The following is a 17,376-nucleotide window of genomic DNA, read 5'->3' on the forward strand; positions in this document are numbered from 1 at the left end:
GCAAAAGTGGGACTGCCCTTCTATAGCATAACCTGACTGGCTGCCTCTGATACATTTTTACATTAGGTTTTGGCAGGTCTATTCAACAAAATAGGCTTTGCTGCTGAAGAAGGTACTAGCACCACTTTGGTTTCTCCCATGTGACCCGTCTGACTCTCACTTCCATGTGAAGGCCTGGACATCCTTGCTGCTCCTGCCCTCAGATCAGGGATTCTCTGTTTGCATGTCCTCATGGTGTTGGAAATGATAGAACTTTACAAATACCTTTTCTAATTCATTCTTTTAATTCAGTTTTCTAATTACTTCTTTTAATTAATCATGAGCCGTGTAATTTTCCACTCTGTCATATGCCACTGTAGCCAACATTTAGCAAGGTTTGCCATAAGCTGCTCTAGTGGGAACACAGCTTGGGAAAAGCCCTGAAGCTTTACGTTTTGCTAAAACAACTGTAATTAACCTTGATATGCATCAATGGTCTCAGACCTGGAAGAGGCATTTTATGGCTGAAGCTGGACGCAAGGAATGTAGAATTTCTGAACCACATGGACACTGGGCAGAACCCAGAGATAAAGAGGGAACTAACAAAGGTAATTCAGCAATTGTGCTGGAATGCCACTGTTCTCATTTCAGACAGGGTAGAGTTAATTTCTTTATTTCGGTAGCTCTTACAGTGCTGTGTTCTGGATTTGCAATGAGAATGGTGTTGATAATACGCTGAAGTTTGGGGTTTTGCTAAGTCACGTTTGTCCTGAGTCAGGGACATTTTGTTTTCTCATCTTCTGCTCTGCCTGTGAGGAGGCTCACAAAAGAAACTGGCAGAGAGCACAGCTGGGACAGGTGACCTGAACTGCCCAGAGGGACATCCACACCACACAGCATCATGCCTGGAATATAAAGTGGGAGGAGTTGCCCAGAAGGGCACTCTAAGAAAGGAATGTGTGCTTCCTGACACTAAAAGTAGCATTAGAGAGCTTAATTTATCCTGATGTTTTCAGTGACAGTGGTGACATGATAGTTTGGTCAAGCTGGTCTCAGCATTCTTTAACACTACAAACAGGAGGCCCTCCTTGCTCAAGCCATTCCTGCTAAGGTGTAGACAGGACACAGCTGGAGCTGCTGTATCCCTGCTCAGGCAGAGCATCCTGCCCCAGCTGGCACAGCTCCCTGAGCACTGTGACACTCACAGTCCATCACTTCACTCTGGAAAAGCCCCACTCTTCAACAGACAGATGTCTAACCCCCCCCTCCCCTTCTCAGAATGTGCCTGGAGATTCCTCCTTTGAGTGGGGACACCCAGCAAGATTTCACCTTGAGACTGAGAAAAAGAGACATTGGCAAGGGTAATATCAGTCTGTACTTAACATTTATTTTTCTAGCTTTAAGTAAAAAATTGCTTCAATATTGATTTCAACTACTGACCTATATTAGCAGCAAAAACTATCTACACTGTGGAATGAAGAATTCTAATTAAAGCCTATTACTCTATTCACAAGCATCATCGCCCATATAAACCAACTGCTTCTTCATCTTTGAGAAGAAAACAAAGACACCTGTGATAAAAACCTCAGTGCTCATCTTCCCTTCTGCTTCAGCCAGGGCCAAAATCTGACTGCAGCACTCCCAGAGTGCCCCGAGCTCTTCTCAGACGTGCCCCTCTAGGCCATGGGCACCCTCCTCTTCCTCGCCGAAGGGCGCTGGGCTGCGTGCTGCACAAACCGGCTGTGGAGATCATAGCCCAGCTCTGGGGATCTCCTCCGCTCCCTCAGCCTCGCTTGGGATTGCTCCTGAGCAGCCCTGAGCACAGGAGCCTGCTTGAAGCTGGTGTTGGAGGGCCCTGAAGCTGCGTTATCCCCTGGGGCTCTCACAACGGGAAGAACTTGTTCTCCTCCTCTTCCTCTTGCTCACAGAGGGGTGCTGGTCCTCTGTGCACTGCACAAAGCGGCCGTGCAGGTCAGAGCCCCGCCGTGGGGATCTCCTCTGCTCTCTGCACCTCTCTCGGGTTTGCCTCCGAGCAGCCCTGAGCTTGGGAGCCTGCTTCAAGGGGGAGCTGGGGGGCCCTGGAGTTGCTCTATCCACAGGGGTTTGATCACAACACGGGGAATTTGTTGTCAGCCTCCTCCTCTTCCTCGCTGAGGGCTCGTAGTCTGTGTGCTGCACAGAGGGGCTGCAGAGGTTGTAACTGCCCTGCACGGATCTGCTCATGTCCCTCTGCCTCAGCAGGACCTGCTCCTGAGCAACCCCGGGGCCAGGAGCACACTGCAAGATCCTGTTGGAAGGTCCTGAAGCTTCCCACTGAGGAAGGAAGGAAGGGGCATACGGTGGTGCCACTGAGGAAGAAGCCCTTTCTCCAATTTTCAGATCAGAACATCTGGAGAAAAGAAAAGAATGATCTCAGTTTCGGGCTGTTTTTGCAGCCCTCTCTGGGATTCGCTCATTTCCTTGGAGAGGTTTCTATGACAGAGAGAAGATTTTACCAAGGCCACTAATGGAAATTTTAGCTAGAGTCTTCTCACCAAGTCTACTCCTGTCTCAGATAAACCTCATCTTTATACCTTCTAGACCCTCATGTGAATTGCACAAAATTCACACGCTTGCTTGGGTTGGAAGGGATCTTAATGCTCATTTTGTGCCACCCCGCTGTCATGGACAGGAATACCTCACAATAGACAAGGCCCCTCCAAGCCCTGTCCACCCTGGCCTTGAAAACCTGCAAGGATGGGGCACCCACAGCTTCTTTGGGCAGCCTGTTCCATGCTCTCACCACCCTTCCACTCAAGCATTTCTTCCTAATATCTCATGGAAACCTGCCATAATGGGTCAGCTGAAAACTGATACCCTTCATCCTGTCCAACCCTTCCTGATAAAGGCTCCCTCCCCATCTTTCCTGGCAGGTCCCTTTAAGTTCCCTCACTCTTTTCTACAAAAGTCTAGCATCACAGAGCAGGCAAGTAGCAGGCTACATCAGGGCAGCAGCCTGAAGCACAGACATGGCACAGCACAGGTTCCACAGCACTGAATGAAGCTAGTAGTAATTGCCTTTGGTGAGAAATCTCTGCATTCTCTGCACTATGAGAAGCAAAGCAATAGACAGGGAAAAGGAAACATCTTCTGAACGTATCTGAATGCTGCTTATTACCTGGCATAAAACAGCAGGTAGGCTTGCTGCCTGAGAGCTGTGTCAAGGCAACGAAGCTCCACAGACTCATCATCCATCAGGTACCACAGCCCATTGCTGGCCTGTGAAAAAGAAAGGACGAGGATCTCTGCATGGTTTCTCACCAAAAACACAGGCAGAAAACTACCTAACAAGGAGTATGTCAAAACAAATCCAGTCCAGCCCCTAAAGACATCTCCTGCCCCAAAACCTTGGCTGTCAGTAACACCGACAGTAAAGTTTCTCTTCCCCACACACATTTTCCCCATTGGCAAGGAAGGAAGGAAGGAAGGCAGGAAGGAAGGCAGGAAGGAAGGAAGGCAGGAAGGAAGGAAGGAAGGAAGGAAGGAAGGAAGGAAGGAAGGAAGGAAGGAAGGAAGGAAGGAAGGAAGGAAGGAAGGAAGGAAGGAAGGAAGGAAGGAAGGAAGGAAGGAAGGACATTGCTGACTACCTTTGTGTAGCAGAAATAGTGTCCTGTATGACAGCTGACCCCACTGTGCACCAGGACAGCATACAAGGAGTAACGGAGGGGTTCTCCCTCTGCCTGGGACATGTACGGGCGAAGATCCAGGTACTCGGGGTACTTCACAACCTGCACAGACACCAGCAGGGCTCAGAAGTGACCCTGACCTATGACTCAGAATAGCCTGCCACATCCAGGGGCCAGAGGTGTGTAAATACATCTTTGGGGCTCACAAGCAGCTGGTTTTCCATAAAGCACACCATCACAAAGGTGTAATGCTTTGAGTGGCAGGAAACTGTTCTTGGCCAAAGCAGCTCTGCTGGAGAAGAGCGCTTGCCTGTCTTCCCAAGGGAATTCTCTCCCCAGAAGGGAACATGACGAACCCAAGACCAGTGCCTTGGCACAAGCTCAGGGAAATCTGCTCCAGGAAGAGAAAGCTGCACATTGGCTGTGTACAAACCTTGCTGATCTTCCTACCGGTGAAACAGTCAAACCTTTTTAGACACACCGTGAGAACCTTGGGTGCGCAATGGACTGTGAACTTCTTGAAGGCAGCAACATTCTTCTTACACCTTGAAACCAAGCACAGAACCCAGTGCTGAAATGCACCCAATCCTCCCCCAGGGTGGCCAGGCAACCTGTCCTGTCTCACACAGCTTTTGCTATTCTAAGGCTATTCCCTGCTCTATTTTAAAGGAGCTGCATCTCCTCTGTGTGCAGCAAAGCTCCATGAGAAGATGACTTCTGCTCAATGACATGCAACTCCCTCACACAGGATCTCCTGGTAATATGTGCTTAGTAATCATCTTACGTGCTACATTTGTAGCAGTTTTCACCATCCAGGTGCTCGGGTCTCACAAAGTCCTCCAGAGCTGCAGTGAGGGTCGAGGCTGTCTGCAAGAGTGACAAATGAGCACACTGAGCTGCAGGAAATTGCCTCACCCAAACAACTCCCACGAGCTGACAAGCAAACCCCTGCAGCTGATGCTGAAGAGACCCACCATGAAGCTGTCCAGAAGGAGACAGAAAGAGAGTGGGATGCTGAACATCTCCCTGTGTCCCAGAGGCTCCCGGAGCCATCAAGAGCTCCCTCCCCGTACCACCACACCACTCACATCAACTCATGACACTATGCAGGGGCATCAGTGGTGCAAACAACCCAACCCATCGGCCTGGGAGCCAGACAAGTGTTAGGGGAGGGCAAAGCAAAGGAGGATGAGGATATATTGAGGGTGCAGAGAGGATAATGCTGCTCGACCAGCTTAAAGACAGCACCTACAGAGAGACCAGTGCCATGGCCTCTGCAGGAGGACACCATCCATTCCCCTTCCCACCCACCACCAAGATCTCTTGTGCTCACAGCACACATTTTTAAGACAAATGTGCTGACTCTGGAAAGCTGCAAGGGCCTTGGCATGTCTTGAAGCACAACTGCAAAAGCTTCTTACTCTGATATCCAAAGGGATATCCAGGAAGGCCTCGTAGGAGTCAGAAACGGCTTTGCAGCTGACGCAGGTGACTGGAAGGAAAAATCCAAATGCTCAGCAATGGGAAGCTGACTGACACTGCCCATTTACACATTGTACCTGTCCCACCAGACCAACTGTCAGGCACAGGCAGACAGAAGGACACAGGCAATGTCAAAGAGAGTAAGAGTTGAGGAAACATACCTCTGGATCTCAGAAAGCCTCCAAAGATTTGAGAGACAATGGTAGTGGATTGAGATGAGAGGTCCAAGCTGGAAACAAGTGGGAAGACAGAGCATTATCTCCTGCAAGAGTTTTGCTTGGCCTGAAAGCCCAGGGTTTAGGTTTCCCTTGATGGGAGCACACCAAGCAGTGCAAAGGGCTCAGAACTTGGTGAGGGTGATTTGCTTGTGCTTACTCGCTGCTTTCACTCAGACAAGCTGTCTGCATGGCATTGACAGTACAGCACAAGAAGTCATGGGCATCTTCCTCCCTGCCGGGCTCCAAATGTTCTCCTATGCCTAAGAAAGAAGGTTTCAGTTCTCTCATAGAAGGAGGGAAGGAAACCTGTTCAAGCACCTGGTACGACTTACGTTTGAAAACCTTGAGGACAGCCAAAGGCAGGATGGCACTGACAGGGGAACGCAGGACCTTGTTCACATGTGCTTCCATGATGCACATCATGCAGAAACCCTGCTGGTGACCTGAAGAGGGACACAGGGAAGGTCCTTAGGTTAGCAAAACATCCACAGCAGTGGGAGACTCCTCCTCTTGCACTGCCACTCCACTCCAATACTCCACTCCTCCCAATGTCCCAATGGTCCCAGGGCATTTTAGTGTGCAGAAAATGTTCAGAGAGGGATGGTAAACCAAGAGCTTTCTGTGCAATAAGCACAGAGGGTTTAACTTGCAGGAATAAAGACTGCCAGGGAGAAAGAGGTGTTTTCATTAAGGGTAAGGCAGCAGGCTAGGACAAGTGGGTTCTAGGCTCCAGTGTTCAAAGAGTACAGACTCATGGGGCTGACAAAGGGCTGCTGTTGTCTGAAAACAAATTTTACATTCTGGGAATCTGGGACTTGACGAAGAGATTTTCAGGAGATGCTCCTAAAAGCACTCACAGGCCTGGCTGTGCTCTTGGGACAGCAGGTAGTTGGCCAGTGGGGGGGTGTAGGTCAGGCACTGCAGGACAGCGTTGAGGAAGCACGTGTTGCCCACATTGAAGAGCCCTGCTCCAGCACTCCGTCTCTGCTGCCAGACCATGCAAATCTTCTCTGGTGGGAAGAGGATCCTTTTTGGAGGAGCTATTCCCTCGGCGATGACTGCAGAGAAATTCCATTTGGAAAGAGATGAGGTGAGGAAAGAAAGCATATTTAAACTTTGCGTTTTCTACACAAGCAGTCAGGACAACCAGCTCAAACCTTCAACTCAGTATCAGGGGAAGCCTAGCACTGCCATTGAAATTTCCTGATTTGGAAAAGTCTGTTCCCCTGCTTACTTTGCCAAGAGTCCAACAAGCCCCAGCTCTGATTTCTGGGCCTCAGGGTACCTTCCCTTCTCACCAGAGCTCTAGACTGGATTATCAGGTCAAGCTTTCCCTGATTCTAACTGACTGTAACTTCTTGAAAACAAGCAAGTACTGAGCACAAAAGGCAACTCAAGGACCTGTCAGACCTCCCTATGAGCAATGATGTTTCAAAGTCTTCTTCATAGTGACAAAAGGTGTTTTCCTGGGACTAAACAACCTGGGTCAGTCTGGCTATTCTCAGCAAACATCCCAGACTTCACTCTAGCTTGTGAGCACATCCTTCTGGGATCTGAGCACCAGTCATGTCAGCTGTCTGTGGGGAGTCACAAAGTCCAAAGCTGCCAGTGAAGCTGGTACTCACAGGAATTGTTCCCTGTTGTGGCCATCGTCCCTCTCAGGAGCAGCGGGCAAAGCTCTGGATGACCAAGGACGTGCTCCAGGAAGGGATCAGCATCAATCCCCTCACCTGATTGCAAAGAAATGACTACATCTCACCAAAGGAATAAAAACTCCAAAGAAATACAACCTATGGAAAGAACAGCATTTGCCATCAAGAGTTTCAGTGGTGCCTGAGCCACCTGCTGAACTGCAGGCTCACAGCTTTGTGATCAGTGACAGAGCCCCAGGAGCTTCAAAGGTCCTTCTGAAGTGCTCCAGTGCATGTTACCTTCTCTGAGGAGGCCCTGCTGCTGTCACAGCATCAACAGCAGAGCTCTCTGGCTTTTCCCTCCTCTGCAGGAGTGACCAGCTTTCAGCCACTAACTTAACTACAGCCTTTGCTGCTCTCCTTCTGTCCCACTCCTTCCTGCAGTATCCAAGGTGGGCTTTTTGCCACTCTGGGCTGAGCCCAGCCCCTCAGACTGCAGTCAGCCCTTACTTACCTATCCTAGGCTATAGTAAAGAAAAGAGAATCAGCAAAGAAGAACTCTAGCCTAGCCTGTATGTGGACAGCCTACGAAGGGGCAACAGCTCAGCCTTCAGCTAGGAAGGTATAAGCAGCCTAGACTTTTCTCTCCTTCCTCTATGATCTATCCCAAGAGTCAAATCATAATTACCTGTGAGAGGACAAAAGCTGAAGGGGACAGTAAACAATAAATCTGCTTGAAAGGCAGAGAGGTGCGTAGCACAGGACTAAGCTGAGCTATCCTGAAGACCTGCTGACACGTTAGCCTGCTCTCAGGATACTGAGCCCTGGGCAGGTGAGTCACAATCACTCGAGAGGTGCCACATCGCTGCCCCTCAGTGACATGGGGGCACACAGGGATGGATCCCCTTGAGGTCACAGAAGCACATGGCTCCTGGGCCCTGGAACCACATGGCTCCTCTCCCAGGTGGCAGTCACTGGGACTCCCCCTGTCCTCTGATGCACAGGGGTTCACTGGCTGGCAGGGCCTCCCCTGAGTGAAGGATCAGTGAACTCCTTCCCCAGAGCACAGAGCCCAGTGAGCAGAGCCCTGCCCAGAGCTGTCACAAGCCAGGTCACACTTGTGTCTGGCCCTCAGGCTGCCGGGCATTTCTGTTCCACTGCACTCTGTTCTTCCACTGGCCTGTGCCTGTGAGACTCCTGTGCAAGGCACCCAAGCTCTCAGAGGGTCCTTTCCAGTGAGTTTGGTGTGCCCCCAAGGTGCACCCACAGGCTGACCCTGGGCTGGCCCCACCAAAGGGACCCCCAGAGGCTGCACTGGGTGAGCCTTGGCTGCCAGGGCCCCAGCCTCTCCTGGGCAGCTCTTCAGCAGCTTCACATTCACTCCTTCCTCCAGGCTGCCTTGGATCCGACACAGCTTTAGCCACATTCCCACTCAGGATGGCTGGAGGCACTTTTGTTCCTGCTGCATTTGACCAACAAGCTTTTGGGCCTTGCGGCAGGCAGTTGCTGTTCCTCGGGCTCCAAAGAGGCAGCTGGTTGCTATTCACCCCTGATGCCTCAGGATTGTAGCTTTTGTATTTTTCATAGATTTGCAATCCTGCCCTTCTTATGCGTGTGACTCCAAACTCCATGCACAGTGTGAGCTGCTGCTTCCCCATTCTGCTCAGACACAGCAATTCCTGCCCAGGCCTGGCAATCAAGGACCCCTCACTGCCTCAGGCCCCAGGAAATGGAAACAAAAGTGAGTTGGGGGTGAACAAACTGAAGGTAAATGACTTCATTACCTGAAGCTGTCATTGGAAATAAACCTCCAATAGGCAAATGGACCAAACTTAGAAAAGGACGAGAACCCGTGACCCACGGTCCATTTTGGAGTGTAGCCCCTGGGAGGCTTTGTCTGCCTGAAATGTTCCTGAAGGCCCTTCCATAAATACAACTGCTTTTTATTCCCTTAATTTTGTCTGGCCTGTGTTTTTAGCCAGTGCCAAAAGGCATCAGCCCCACTTGCACTGGCTGCTTTGGCCCCTGCCTTGCCTGGGCCACCAAGTTTCACCAAGTTCTGTCACAAGGCAGTGACAACACCAACAGCAAGGATGGGGTTTTGGAGATCAGGGCCCACCAAACACCCTCCTGCTGGGGAGAGTCTGAGGCACAGGCAGGAGGAGCCACAACCACCACAGCACTGGAGCAATTCACCCCATTTGCATTTATGTTAATTTAGGAATTAAGTTTTCCTTCTCACTTGCAATAATTGCCCTTTTTCCCTGCAAACCCTACACCAGCCTCAGGTGAGGATCCAAGGACCTGCGTGGGCAATGACCACTTTAGCTGTGACACAGCTGTGCCCCCAGCACTGGAAGGGGGGGCTCCTGTGGGAACTGCTCCAGCTCCCTGCATGGCCCCGAGCCCTCCTGCCTGGACCACGGCTGCCCTCTCACCACAGGGAACAAGTCTGAGATTTACACAACTCTACTCAAGAGAATTTTACTCAAGAGCAGCAAGGGTTCAGGCTCTGTAAATAGAGAGGAGTACTGAGGAACTCCGAGGGAGGCAATGAATGATGGCACTTGTGACCACTGCATGTCCCCTGTTCATAGGGGGGCATGAAAGCTTTTGAAATTCCACAATTTCAAAACTAATTTAATTAATTTCAATTAGCATTAAAATAATTGGTTTAATTCATTAAAGTGAGTATATTAAACATAAGCGGCATGTTAGTCTTAAACCACTTTTAACCAGCATTTATCTCACTTTGTCATAGGCTCCTGTTGTGGGAACTAAATTGGGAAAAACTACTGGAAAAAATACTGACACTTCAAAGTTTTGCTAAACTAACCCTGAGTGCCTCAGTGAACAAAGTCTGGAGACAGAGAGAGATGTATTGCTGAAACAGGACACAAGGAACATAGAATTTATAGGCCACAAAGACATTTTGCAGACACCAGAAGACAAAGAAGAGACTAATAAAAGCCACTCAGTACATAACAGAAAACTCTCAACTTTATTGTGAATGTTGTGTCCATATGGGCAGCCAAGGATTGAGATTTTTCTCCTGCCTGCAGAGGGTCCAGGTCAGTGAGCACCATAACAAATCAGCCAAGGTTTATTCTGATCCCTCTGATTTATTCAGCAAACTCCCTGTGGAGGACAGCAGAGATGAGCCCAGATGTCAGCAAAGAGCCTGGGTGTCCTGAGGCAGGACATGGAGCTGATGCAGGCCAAAACTGCCCCAGGCTCACCCCATTCAGTCAGCAGTGTGGTATCGGGGCTACCAAACTGTGAAGTGTGGTAGCCCCTCTGTGCATCCCTGTGGGGTGAGGAGGACAGGGCAGGGGAGTGTGAATGAGGAAGGAAGAGCTTCCAGGTGTTCTGGATGAGAAAATGTGGTGTGGTGTGGTGTGGTGTGGTGTGGTGTGGTGTGGTGTGGTGTGGTGTGGTGTGGTGTGGTGTGGTGTGGTGTGGTGTGGTAAAGCCAGGGCAGCATTTCTGCCACAGCCCAGCCTTTCTGCATGCACCTCTAGTGCTGTAGGAGGGACCTTCACACAAAGCCTTGTGTTTTCCCACTGCTTTCCCAGATACAGCAGGATGTCAGAGAAGGAAGCAAAGCACGGAGGATTTCCAGTGAAGAACACACTGGGAGGAGTTGGACATGTGTTTTTCCATTCCATAAAATGAGGAAAACCAGGTGCCAGAGTGAGAGGTGAGGAGTTTCCAAAGTCTGCCAATCCCTGGTGACTGCCCTCCCTGGTGTGCAGGGACCCAGTGACTCTGGCACAGATCCCAAAGCTGTGTGGCAGATTGTGAGGGTGAATCTCCTGGTCCTGGCCAGGATAGGGTAAATTTTTGCTGTAGACAGGACAGGGCATGGCCAGGACCTGGAGGTTACTCTGAATCAACTCCCACCATTGTGCAGGGACAGGGGAAGAAGTCCCCTCTGGGCAGGTATTGCCAGGCTCCATGTGGTGCATGGTTGTCCCCCTCCCTTGTACACTCCATTATTTATACTGTTGCTGCTGCTGTTCATTTTCTTGTTTCACTGCTGTTTCCAGTATATTGTTCTTGTCTCAATTAATTATCTTTACCTTTTGTGCCTCCAGTTCTCCTCTCAAGCCCAGCAGAGAAGGGAGGGGAAAGGGACAGGGGAGTGAGGAACAGTGGTTTGCAGTGGGAATATCATTCCCAAACCACCACAGTGAGTGTATGAACACTCTCCATCTCAGCCCCTCATGGTCTGCACCAGCCTCCAAATGAAGAGGCAGCACTGAGGCATTTGCAATACTCACCCTGCTACAGCCATGGAAGATGGATAAACAGCCTCAGAATGGCTACCTCGTGGCATTGAAACTCTGTCAGCTACTCACACTCTGCCATGGTCAGCAATTCCTCTTGCAACACTCAGGAGTTTCCCAGGCTTGTTCCATTAGCTAAGGCTTATGTGCCTTGATGCATTCCCCCAAGTTGTTGGGACATGGCATTGTTCCTTCCTGTCCTCTGCCTAGCTTTGATGTGCCAGTTTTCTCTATCCTGTGGTGGCTCTGAGCACCCTCTCTGACCAAACACTGTCTTTGGAGTCACTTTCCTTCTGTACCAGATTTGTCTGCCCACGGTGTCATCTTGCAGGTGCCAGGCACTGGACCCCTTTTGCCTTGCATGATTTCAAGGTCCCTTCCAACCCAAACCATTCTGTGGCTCTCTGAGGCTGTGGCCTTTCCTTGCCCGCTGAGGACACCATGCCCAGAACCTGGAACCACCCACTCTGTGACATCAGCCCCAGGCTGCAGGTGCCATGGGCAATGCAGCTGCTGCAGGCACTTGGGTCAGTGGCTGCACTGGAAGAGACAAGTTTTTGTTTCTTTCTGCTGCCTGATGCTGCTGGCAGTGATGAATCTGCTGTACCTCTTCATCCTGCTGACTGTGTACAGGCCTGCCCATGGCACCTGGGACACCTGCAGGTATGGCCCCAGGCTCTGGGAGGATGCTCATGCCCCATTGCCACACCCCAAACCCCGTGTGGGAGCCTCCTTGCCAGCACCCAGGGGCTGGAGGAGCCAGTGTGAGCAGCAGCAGCTGCAGGGCAGGGCAGGGCAGGGCAGTAATGACCTTGTGCTTGCAGAGGAACCTGTGGGCACCGGCCCATGGCTTCTGACTATGACTCCATAGCTTCTGACTTCAGCATCGTGGCTGCCACAGGTGCCCAGCCAGGGGCCTGGCCCTGGATTGTCAGCATCCAGGACCCCAGGAAAATAGGCACCGGCCACACGTGTGGAGGGTCCCTCATCAGCCCTCAGTGGGTGCTCACAGCAGCCCACTGCTTCCTCCAGGCCAGGTAAGGAGGAGCAAGGAATGAGGGATCCCCACGACACAGACAGCTGCCCAGCCTGCAGCACCACCTGCTGCTCCCCTCCTTTTCCCTGCAGCATGCCCAGTGCCTTGGCACTGCAGAGCCCAACTGAGAGACTGCTCAGAAGGCTGGGCTCGTGCCACTGCTGCCCAGCAGCCTGCAGCATGGCATTCCTACAGACTAAGGCATGCCAGGGAACACTCCTCATTGCTCTGCTTTCCTCTCTGCCTTGGCAAGCAGAAGGCAGGGAAGTGCTGAGCTGCCACAGTGATGCCTTTTCACGATTATCTAAAAACACAGGCCAGACAAAATTAAGGGAATAAAAAGCAGTTGTATTTATGGAAGGGTCTTCAGGAACATTTCAGGCAGACAAAGCCTCCCAGGGGCTACACTCCAAAATGGACCGTGGGTCACGGGTTCTCGTCCTTTTCTAAGTTTGGTCCATTTGCCTATTGGAGGTTTATTTCCAATGACAGCTTCAGGTAATGAAGTCATTTACCTTCAGTTTGTTCACCCCCAACTCACTTTTGTTTCCATTTCCTGGGGCCTGAGGCAGTGAGGGGTCCTTGATTGCCAGGCCTGGGCAGGAATTGCTGTGTCTGAGCAGAATGGGGAAGCAGCAGCTCACACTGTGCATGGAGTTTGGAGTCACACGCATAAGAATGGCAGGATTGCAAATCTATGAAAAATACAAAAGCTACAATCCTGAGGCATCACCAGCACACCTCTGCTCCCTGTCACCCCTCTGTGTGCCTTGCAGGAATGTCACCATGTGGCGTGTGCTCATCGGGGCCACCCAGCTGACCCATCTGGGCCCCGAGGCCCAGGTGCGCCACGTCAAGCGGCTCCTGGTGCACCAGCAGTACACGGCAGAGTCGCAGCAAAACGACATAGCCCTGCTAGAGCTGGACGAGCCCGTGCAGTGCAGTGACTACGTGCAGCTGGCCTGTGTGCCCAACGCCTCACTCACAGTGTCAAAGCTGAAATCCTGCTACATTGCTGGCTGGGGTTCTGCCAGTGCAAAGGGTGAGTTCCCAAAAAGAACCCGTGCCCTAAGGACAAGGTGGACGAGCTGGGTTGGGCTTCCTGACAGCAGAGAGCAATGTCAGGCTGTAAGGATGTGTGCCTCTGGAGAGACGGGCCTGGCTGCTCTCCAAAGCTGGACAGGAAGGACACAGCCCTTCAACAGCTGCTCCAGAGGCAAAGCCAAGCCCTAGGGAAGGACTTCACCCCCAGACAGGGCAGTGGAGCTGTCAAGGAGCTGCTGGATGCTCATTCTTTCCTGTGCTCACAGCTCTGGGTCTGAGTGATGTCCTGCAGGAAGCCAAGGTCCGTCTCCTGGATATCCAGGTCGTTAACAGCAGCCGCTGGTACGCTGGCACCATCCACACCCACAACCTGTGTGCTGGCTACCCACGGGGTGGCATGGACACCTGCCAGGTAGGAGTGCTGGGAGCCAGCCCCAGCTGTAAAGGTGCCCCATCACCATGTGCTTTGCCTGGCAAATCACTTTTCTACCCCTGGGTCCCCTCCACTGGTGGAGTTTCCTTGCCAAGTGCTCGTGTTCCCTATGCCTACCCCTCTGGCCAGAAAGCCCATCCAGTGCTCTTGGCAGCCCAGAGGTCAAGATTTTGGATCATCCATGCTCTGGTAATCCAGGATCACTGTGCAGATACAAGAGGGGGCCTTCACAGACACCCACCCTCTTCCCAGCTAAGGTTCTGGAGGCTCCAACACCTGAGCAGAGCCTTTTTGTCCCAGGAACACAGCTGTGGCAGGGGCTGCAAGAGAGAAGCAAGCCTCTAGTGCTGACAGCAGCCACCCAACAGCACCCTGATCCTCTTTCCCTGCTGCAGGGTGACAGTGGAGGGCCTCTGGTGTGCAAAGATAACAGTGCCAGCTACTTCTGGCTTGTTGGAGTGACCAGCTGGGGAAAAGGCTGTGCCAGAGCAAAACGGCCAGGAGTCTACACCTCCACTCAGCACTTCTACAACTGGATCCTGGTCCAGATGGGCCTGTGCCCAGCTGAAACAGCCACTCCAGCACCAGAGTCAACCTGCATCTCAACCCCTCTTGAGCAGCCAGAGCCCACACCAACAGAATCAGGCTGCTCTACTCCCACTCCACAGACAACTGTAACAGCCACTCCAACACCAGAGACAACCTTCAGCTCAACCCCCTCTGAACAGCCAGAGCCAACACCAACAGAGTCAGGCTGCTCTACTCCCACTCCTCATCACCCAGCTGTGACAGCCACGCCAGAGCCAGAGACCTCAACCCCATCTGAGCAGCCAATGCCAACACAATTTCTCCTGCCCGCTCCACATCCCTACCAGGTACTGGTGCAATTCTTAACTCAGGTGCACCAGATGCTGCTGGACCTCATGGGAAAAAAGGCATGAGCAGCAGGATGAACAGGATCCCGTGCAGGCTGCAGTGGACCATGAGCATTTCTTACTGCAGCAGTGCCTGCTGATCCAAAGGCAGCCTCAGGGTCAAAGGTGTCCTCTGTCCTGCCCATCTTCCTCCTCTGCATACACACAAATGCTGGAATTGATTAGTTGTGGAAATAAAGTTGCCTACTGCCACTGTTAGCATGTGTTTGCATTCCAGTTCAGTCTCCTGTGCAAGGCAAGGAGTCCCAAGCCAGGCACCAGCAAAACAAAGCCCTGATGGGAGAGGGGAACACAGGTCACAGGGGACTACAGCTCTCGAGGACAGCAGTTGGGAACATTTCTTTATGCTGCCCATCAGTGGGATCCCTGGGTGTGGACTCAAAACTGGACTCTAGTGACTCAGGAGACACCGTTCTGGAAAGGCTGAAGGCTGAAGATTGGCCAGACACAGGCTGAGGAGGAGTTCCATAGCCAGGAGCAAGGTGTTTGGAGCAGTGGGGAGGCAGAAGAGCCTGGTGGCACTGCTGTGATGCATGAACTGTCCACAGCTCCCCTGGAGACACTGCTGCCACTCAGGCTGACTCCACATCTGTCACACAAGGAATATTTTGGCAAGGTGCTTCATGTTCCCCTACGTTGAGCATCTTTACCACTCTCTCTGAGGAAGCCACATCTCTGTGCTAAGGCTGGAGAGCAAACACTGGGTTATCTTCCAGGTAAAACCAAAGCATATCAGAACCTCCTCAGTGTCCTGTAGTGTTTTCAGAGTCTTCGCATTCTGCTTCAGAGGCTGTACATGCAAGGCTGAGATCTCTGTCACCCCAAGAAGAACCATTCCAAAAGCACTGCACACCATAATCTGTTCAAGAGCCAAGCAGCTCCCCAAAGCAGAGCAGAGAAATTCAGGCAAGAAAGGGGCAGGCAAGTCCCAGTGGGGGATGGATATGCAAGGGCAAGGCAAGGAAAGAGAAGGGAGGGGTTGTCAAGGCAAGGGAGGTTAAGGCAAGGATGAGCAAGGGAATTGTATGCAAGGCAGGCAAGGCATGGGTAGGGAAGGCAAGACAAAGAAATTTGTATCTGGAAACAGAAGAAAATGGTTGCTGGGTTTCACATTCACATCGAAGGATATCAACAACACCATGCAAAAGAGCTGTGAGCTTTCCTTTCAGTGTACTATCACATTCTTTAAAACATGCTCAGCTTCAAGAAAGGGGCTGGAATCCACTTTAACTTTTGCAGCCTATGAACCGCACAGCCAGCAAACACCTTTGTTCCCAGCTCTATGCAGGATCACATTCTTTCAGTCTCCAAGAGCCAGGACCCAAAACTGAACCTCTTCATTAACTACTGCCACACGAATGGTGCCAGGAAAGAAAAGCTCTTGGCTTTGCCTTGGGCACTGTCAGCGCCCATCAAAACAACCACACGATGGGGATGTGGGTTCGCTAAAGAAGGGAACGAACCCAGCCCAGCTCAAAACCACCCCGAGGGCAGAGCCAAGTGGAAAACGTCCCTGCTCTCAAAGCAGCTGTGTCAGGACACAAGGATTTAGCTCATCTCCTTCCAAGTGAAAACTCTGATTTGCATCTCATTGAAACAGCAACACAAACCCCTCTGCACTAATATAATTTTTCACTCTCACAGAATCCAGCCACAAATTTCAAAACATCCACCTAAAACACAGCCCACAAAACTGCCAGCTGGGAAAGCTGCTGATGGCTACTTCAACTGCACCCATCCAAATGCCCCACAGTTTAAGAGAAAAAGATAAAAAGATGACAAAAAAGAGACATTAACAGAGATGAACACAGGAACAAAAAATATTAATGTAACAAGGAATAGGAAGCAAAAACAAGAAGGAGGAATAGGAAATAGATACAAGAGAGAAAACTGCTAAGATGCCTAGAAAGAAAAACCTACAATGATGCCTGGAAAACTGTACTGTCAATAAACTCACATATGACACCCCTGAAAAATGAGATACCATCATGAGGGAGCCAGAAGAGTGCAAGCAGAGAGGCCATGAGAATCACATTCAGTAGACAAGGAAGATGGTGAGAAATAGGAATTACAACAGAAGACCAGAAAGTTGACACCAGGAAAGTTGGGAGAGTGCAAAGCAATAAGAAGATGAAGAGAAAGTAAAATAGCAAATATATATTAGAAAGATGAATATCAGGATATATTCACACATAGGTACCTTCCAGTTTATTGTCTTGGAGGTGTCAGCTGGTTTAGTCTGAAGGGTCTTGGAGACCTACCTGGCTTTTTTATTTTTTACAATGCAGTTGGGTTTTTTTACCCCTTTTTATGCTGCTTTGGGTTGTATGCTCCTTTTTTGGAGGGGCCCTGTATGACTCACCTGCTCCCCCACCACATCATCACTGTCCCAGTGGCATTGGGGTGCTCCCATCACCCTCCCAGGCATCCCCAGCCCCCGAATTTTACTCACCCCCAAAAGAAGGCACAAAATGAGTGAAACTGCCCTGAGCAGCACCTTGCTGATCTAATAATCCAATCTAATAATCTAATAATCCAATCTAATAATGCCATTTCCATCTGTACATGCCCAAGCCCCCAAGCAGGTGAAGCCCCCCCTAGCTCCTGCCCCACAGCAGAGGGGGAGTGTGCCCAAGGATGGGGCCTCATCTCCTGAGGCTGCTC

The 17,376-nt window shown here is 51.0% G+C and overlaps 1 protein-coding gene across 1 annotated transcript; it reads left to right on the forward strand.

Annotated features, from left to right (window-relative positions):
* The first annotated feature begins 11,856 nt into the window (after positions 1-11,856).
* LOC134053479 (acrosin-like) lies at positions 11,857-16,264 on the forward strand. Its single transcript, XM_062508492.1, has 6 exons — positions 11,857-11,927; positions 12,089-12,301; positions 13,077-13,342; positions 13,611-13,756; positions 14,173-14,652; positions 15,968-16,264. The coding sequence occupies exons 1-6, from the start codon at positions 11,857-11,859 to the stop codon at positions 16,262-16,264; spliced, it is 1,473 nt and encodes a 490-aa protein (XP_062364476.1).
* Positions 16,265-17,376: the final 1,112 nt, after the last annotated feature.

The sequence above is a fragment of the Cinclus cinclus genome, chromosome 24 (assembly GCF_963662255.1).
Source record: "Cinclus cinclus chromosome 24, bCinCin1.1, whole genome shotgun sequence".
Classification (NCBI taxonomy): domain Eukaryota; kingdom Metazoa; phylum Chordata; class Aves; order Passeriformes; family Cinclidae; genus Cinclus; species Cinclus cinclus.